This window comes from Beta vulgaris, chromosome 7, assembly GCF_026745355.1.
Source record: "Beta vulgaris subsp. vulgaris cultivar EL10 chromosome 7, EL10.2, whole genome shotgun sequence".
NCBI lineage: Eukaryota > Viridiplantae > Streptophyta > Magnoliopsida > Caryophyllales > Amaranthaceae > Beta > Beta vulgaris.
In genome coordinates, this window is record NC_079208.1 from 44,652,685 (window position 1) to 44,659,792 (window position 7,108).

The 7,108-nt window shown below is 31.4% G+C and overlaps 1 protein-coding gene across 1 annotated transcript; it reads right to left on the minus strand.

Moving 5' to 3' along the window:
* Positions 1 to 3,067: 3,067 nt before the first annotated feature.
* On the minus strand, positions 3,068 to 6,687 carry LOC104908776 (quinone-oxidoreductase homolog, chloroplastic). The gene is made up of 4 exons (XM_010697927.4): positions 6,485 to 6,687; positions 4,660 to 4,801; positions 4,048 to 4,139; positions 3,068 to 3,877 (listed from the first exon to the last, which is right to left on the minus strand). The coding sequence occupies exons 1-4, from the start codon at positions 6,548 to 6,550 to the stop codon at positions 3,188 to 3,190; spliced, it is 990 nt and encodes a 329-aa protein (XP_010696229.2). The 5' UTR covers positions 6,551 to 6,687; the 3' UTR covers positions 3,068 to 3,187.
* Positions 6,688 to 7,108: the final 421 nt, after the last annotated feature.

A 7,108-nucleotide genomic window follows, 5' to 3' on the forward strand; every position in this document is an offset into this window, starting at 1 on the left:
GAACTTATTGGACCTGATTGAACCTGATTGACCTTATTGGAACTTATTGACCCTGATTGAAACTTATTAGACCTTATTGGACCTGATTGAAACTTATTAGACCTTATTGAACCTGATTGAAACTTATTTGACCTTATTAGACAAAAACTTGACCATGAATAACATAAATATTACCACTAACGTAAATACTACCCTCAAAATTTTTTATGGAATAATAATTATTATAATTCGTCCATTAAAAATAATGATTATTAATTATCTCTTATGATAATTAATTTAACAAAAAAATTACTATTTATATATTTGCCTATACATAACTTTCATCACTAATATATCTAATAGTGTTGTTTTAATTTTATAAAACACTAGTAGAAAATCAAAAAATTAATTTTATAAAATACTAGTAGTTACTAATCTAAGATGAGCAAAAGAAAGATACTCCAATGATGATAATGAAGCAATCAATTGATAACATTTATATCTTTCATAGTTATTAGTAACGAAAAAATGTTATCTCTAGTTATTTAAAGACGAATTGCAAAATATTGTAATTATAATTATTATTATTATTATTGTTAACCTTAATTATTTGACCATGATTATAATATTATTCAATAGCAATATGAATAATCAAATAATAGACAATAATACAAGTATAATACTATACATTGTGGTTCTTTAATAAAAAATTCTATTAATAACATAATCAGCTAATAGTAATATGAATAATAAAATAATAGAAATAATATAAATAAATAATAAAATAATAGACATAATACAAATAAATAATAAAATAATAGACACTAATACAAGTATAATTACTATATAATCATTGTGGTACTTTAATTAAAATTCTAATAATAACATAATCCGCTAATAGTGATATGAAATTATGAATAACAAATAAAATAGTGGACAATAATACAAATGTTTATTAAACATTGACTATTTGGACCTTATTGGACCTTATTAGACCTGATTGGAACTTATTGGACCTTATTAGACCTGATTGGAACTTATTGCACCTGATTGGAACTTATTGCACCTGATTGGAACTTATTGGACCTTATTAGACCTTATTGGAACTTATTGAACTTATTAGACCTTATTGCAACTTATCTGAACTTATCTGAACTTATCTGAACTTATCTGAACTTATTGGACCTGAAACTTAATTTTTTAAGTTGAACAGAACGCACCCTAAGGGTGCGTTCTATTCAACTTATTGGACCTGAACTTATTGGAACTTATCTGAACTGAACTTATTGAACCTGAACTGAACTTATTGGAACTTATTAAACCTGATTGGACCTGATTCAACTTATTGGACCTGATTGAACCTGATTGGAACTTATTGGACCTGATTGAACCTGATTGACCTTATTGGACCTTATTGGAACTTATTGACCCTGATTGAAACTTATTAGACCTTATTGGACCTGATTGAAACTTATTAGACCTTATTGAACCTGATTGAAACTTATTTGACAAAAACATTGACCATGAATAACATAAATATTACCACTAACGTAAATACTACCCCTCAAAATTTTTTATGGAATAATAATTATTATAATTCGTCCTTTAAAAAATAATAATTATTAATTATCTCTTATGATAATTAATTTAACAAAAAATTACTATTTATATATTTGCCTATACATAACTTTCATCACTAATATATCTAATAGTGTTGTTTTAACGAAAACATGTTACTCCAGTGATGATAATGAAGCAATCAATTGATAACATTTATATCTTTCATAGTTATTAGTAACGAAAACATGTTATCTCTAGTTATTTAAAGACGAATTGCAAAATATTGTAATTATAATTATAATAATTATTATTATTATTATTGTTAACCTTAATTATTTGACCATGATTATAATATTATTCAATAGCAATATGAATAATCAAATAATAGACAATAATACAAGTATAATACTATACATTGTGGTACTTTAATAAAAAATTCTAATAATAACATAATCAGCTAATAGTAATATGAATAATAAAATAATAGACATAATACAAATAAATAATAAAATAATAGACATAATACAAATAATTAATAAAGTAATAGACACTAATACAAGTATAATACTATATAATCATTGTGGTACTTTAATTAAAATTCTAATAATAACATAATCCGCTAATAGTGATATGAAGTTATGAATAACAAAATAGTGGACCATAATACAAATGTTTATTAAACATTGACTATTTGGACCTTATTAGACCTGATTGGAACTTATTTGACCTTATTAGACCTGATTGAAACTTATTGCACCTGATTGGAACTTATTGCACCTGATTGGAACTTATTAGACCTTATTAGACCTTATTAGACCTTATTGGAACTTATTGCACTTATTAGACCTTATTGCAACTTATCTGAACTTATCTGAACTTATCTGAACTTATTGGACCTGAAACTTAATTTTTTAAGTTGAACAGAACGCACCCTAAATCTTGTTACTTAGTTCTACACTTCTACCCATTTATTATTCAGATGGTTAAAGTTTAATCAAAGCTGATCAAATTCAAACTTTTTTGGAATCCTACCCCAAGTATGTGAAGATAAGCTCGTTTTTTGATATTCTCCCTTTGTTAGTCGCACATTACAATATCTAATTATAACCTTGTGGCTTCTCTGTGTACATATTAGGCTTTGGCCATGAGCTATTCTTTTCTTAGTTGAAAAGGCCATTATTTTGTTTGAATTTTGTATTATCTTACATGTTACTTATGTTTAGTAAGTATGATATACTCTTTATGAGCAGTTTCAAAGCCACGTTAGACCAAAGGGTTTGAACCAAATCGGAAATGGAAAAATCAAAATTTTTCTTTCCAAAATTTTGCATTTTTCAGTTAGTTCTTAAAAATTTGACCACTTAACCCCAGTAAAATTTATCAAAATACTTTTGAATCTACTAAATATTATTTTTGAATCCGCGACTACTTATTAGAATATCAAGAAACATAAAAACAATAAATTTTAAAACATTTTAATTTACAAATATACCAACCAAAAAAAAAAAAGGATGGCCTTACAATGATAGGCACAAAACATAATAAGATTTCCAAAACCAAAGGTAAGGAAGATGTATTAGTATTATGTACTGCAATATATTTATAATCTTCAAGCAAGTTATATATTTTCTGCATACATATTTTTTCTTCAAGGCTCTATTATAATCTTTCCAGTCGCATGTCCACTCATCATTTTACTCCAAGCATCTTCAGCTTTACTCAAAGGATGTTTTGAGTCTACGACTGTTTTAAGCTTCCCTTCCTTCACCAGATTTACCACATATTCAAAGTTTTCTGTTTTTGGTATCAGAAGCAGAGGCACGAGCTGCTTCTTGGAGAATGTCAGCATCTTCATGGCAAATGTCATTATTGCACTTGGGCCGGGAGTTAAGTCTATCACCTTACCTGCAGCACTCAAATTGGGTTCAAAGGTAGCCCAAGGGGTGCCCATAGCACAATGGATCACATAGTCATATTTCTTTCCCGAGGGGCTTTTCAAGGCAGCCCCCTCCGGAGTCTTGTAGTCAAGAACCTCGTTGGCGCCCAAGCTCTTTACAAATTCTAGGTTGCGAGCCCCACATGTCGCTGTTATATGCGTGTTTCCGAGCATCGCCAGCTGGACAGCATAGTGTCCCACACCACCAGATGCAGCCGTGATCAATATGTTCTTCGTTTCACCACTTCCATCAAGCTTGATGCTTGCAGACTGGGTAAGAGCTTGGTGAGCAGTAAGGGCAGCAACAGGGAGAGCTGCACCTTCTGGTGCTGTTACTTCTGGTGGTCTCGCAACTGTAAGGTTTTCTTTTGCCACAGCATATTCAGCCAGGGCACCTCCATTCTGTCAGTCAATCAACCATCAGTCACATTTTTTTTTTTTGCCCACAAGGTGTGTGATGCGGGATTAGCATGAAGATGAAAGACACAAGTTAGAAATAAATTCTGACATGCTCGTCATAAAAGAGTTAGAAACGAATTCTGATAGGGTTTGCCAGGAACAAAGCAACTTACAGCATGACTAAGTATGGCCACGACCTTGTCACCAGTTTTGAACTTCTTTACAGAAGATCCAGCCTGGACAACCTCACCTGCAACATCAGAACCTGAACCAACAAAAAGAGATGCACAGCTATCAATAATCATGCATGCTACGGACAGTCTCAACTAAAATAAGAATAATTTATTTCTTGAATCAATTGTGCTACGCATTTTTCAAGCATTTACACAATAATTTGAGAAGATCTTAAGGAAAATGGGTGCAGCGACGAGGCCCACAACCCTCCAGAAGTTTGGTTATATGATAATGACAATAAACTATAAATCAATACTTAGATTACACTCATACAGTGGTACTATACACCGCATTGTACAGTTCAAATCTTGAGCTCTCCAACACAAATCACATTTGTTCAAAGACAGCGCGAACCTCTACCAGCTGGAGATGAGCATTGCACCACAAACTTCAGGGTTTGTAGTAGCAATGCCATCCACTCATCCCCAACATCATGCTCAACAAAACAGTTATGACTTAAAGTGCAACTCAACATCACTTTCACAAATTTGACAGTCATGTCAATATTAAATGCATTATGTAAAGTCTCGAAAGAAGAATGTAAATGGAACCTGGTATAGTTGGGAATTTGCGGGGTAAGAAAGGCCGGAGTACGCCCGTCTGGATCTTCCAATCAATCGGATTTAAAGTTGCTGCCTCGATTTTAATCAATACCTCATCAGCCTTTGGATCAGGAACAGCAACCTCAACATGCTGCAACATAGACAACAAACCCTCAAGAAGACTTCAAGAGAACAATTCTGTTTCAAGTTAATCACCTGCTTCATGTTAATGTTCTTTCATCTACTCAAAAATTTCATCAAGCATACAACCATGTTCGTCAAATTCTAGATATGATTTTTTGTTTTTTACCACCTTTTAAGATCACATTAAAATAACCACCTTATAAGTTTATTTTTTTTATAATAACCATCTTATGTGACCTAAATCTCCGTAAATACATATCAACTGACATATTTCGTAAAAGAAATTGTTCTTAAAGAAGGGTTTAAAACTTATATACTTTCTAGTGAATAAAGGTGGAGGTGATGAAATCGTTCTTAAATCCTTTTTTAGGACGATTTCCTGACGGAATCTATCAATTGGTAAGTATTAATTAGATTTAGGTCATATAAGGTGGCTATTTGAAAAAATGAACATATGAGGTGGTTATTTGAAGAACATGATTTCATAAGGTGGTTAAAGTCAAAAAATCCTTCTAAATATTATGAAAAACAACGCTATAAGTGCTATGATGCACGGACACTCTCTACAGGTCAACGTGTCGCGTTTCCCTAAACTAGTCTGTAAAAATTGTTTAATATCCCTAAAAACTCTAATGAGAATCATTCCTCCTACCCTTATATTCCTATTGAACTACTCAAACTCATTTCCTCCCTTGCTCTTTAACACAAGTGCACAAAACATTTGCAAGAGTTCTCATTCCTAGCTTTGCTTAATTCACAACCATCTGAAACATTTAATCGTAGAGTAGTATATTTAAATAAGAACATCAATGTGATATTATACATAGAATCAGCTCATACATTGGGCTTTCATATAATCAGCTCAATGTGATATCAGCTCAGATAATAAGCTCATCAAAAAAATATTCTGAACAAAAGATCTTCAGAACCAATATGATTTAAACATTTCTCATTCCCTTTTGTGCAAAATCTACTCAACATACCTTGTGATGGGTAATATGTAAAACAAGGATAAACTTTATAAGCAATAATCATCTTTTTTTTTGAACTCTGAAATTCTGAATCATACCAACAAAAACAACTCGGTTGACAGGTTTATATAGTTCGAAACCCACACTGAATTACCTAACAATATGCACCTGTTTCACGAGAAATTCCTAATTCTCAAATGAACTTTTGTTTATACAGTTAGTTTGTTGTACATCAACCCACAAATGTTGTATACTAAATGATAAATGTTGTACATAGAATCATAAAAGTTCTATATGAAAAATTGAAAGTCTGATATCATTATCATCTACTACTATAACATTTAAAATATAATATGGAGTACACATCTATTCTCGATTGAACCATACATCCTTTCAGTTTTATCCAACATTCACCTATGAATCTATGATTATACTTGCTACTATATAATCTTTTGAAAAAATTATAATAACCCATTTCTCCAAAAAAAAAAATTTAGATAAACAATATGTTCTGTTTGGTACTTTGATATACTATCTATCATTCTACAATTTTTAATGTCACACGTAGCAGAAATCACATACAAAAACCAACAAAAAAACCAATCGAGAATTGAAGAACAATCTACAAAGTAAAAATCAAATCTAGATGTAATTTAAAATTAGTTACTACCTTCAAGTTAACATAATAACAAATTAACAATAAGAAACCAAAAAAAAACCTTTAAAGCATCAACTCCACCGCCATAGCCAGAATACTGAACCGCATGCATTAATTTGGCAGCCATTTATCCTTCAGATATTATTCTCTCACCACAGTTTTTCGTCAGATGAAGGATTGTGGATTTGTGGTACTTATTAATGCGCAAAATGAAACAAACATTTACAACACAATTTTTATGGCCTCTCTTCTTTTTTTTCAATGGGCTCTGGCCTCTGATTAAACTTGACAAAGAATACATAGTTTACAGGACTGCCACGTGCCACATTTGTACTCCAAGAAAAACTTCTCCCCATAGATTTTTATTTTTATTTTTTAAAAAGTAAGCTACTTGATTTGCAATAATCAAGGTACAAATGAGTCCTGATAAAACTATATCAGATACAGGCAACTTTGTCTATATCAGGGGCAATATTATCATTTCAAATGATTTAGTAGGATGGAATGCAAAAGCATAGGAATGGGGTATTCCCTCTCATTCCATAAGTTAGTTTAATAATAATTTTATCTCTCTCCTCAAATTAATATCCTCAACCTCATCCATCCATCCCACCCCAACCCCACCGGAACCGGAAGGTTTCAAGCCGGAATTCGCCGAAAATTCGCCGGAAAGAGGCTTAACTGT

Excerpts from the sequence above, each read along its gene's own strand:
- LOC104908776 (XM_010697927.4), bottom strand. The coding sequence starts at position 6,550 with ATGGCTGCCAAATTAATGCATGCGGTTCAGTATTCTGGCTATGGCGGT. Across the intron at positions 4,802-6,484 it reads GTGGAGTTGATGCTTTAAAG|CATGTTGAGGTTGCTGTTCC; the intron begins GTTTTTTTTTGG and ends TCTATGTTGCAG. Across the intron at positions 3,878-4,047 it reads TGGCCATACTTAGTCATGCT|AATGGAGGTGCCCTGGCTGA; the intron begins GTAAGTTGCTTT and ends ATTGACTGACAG.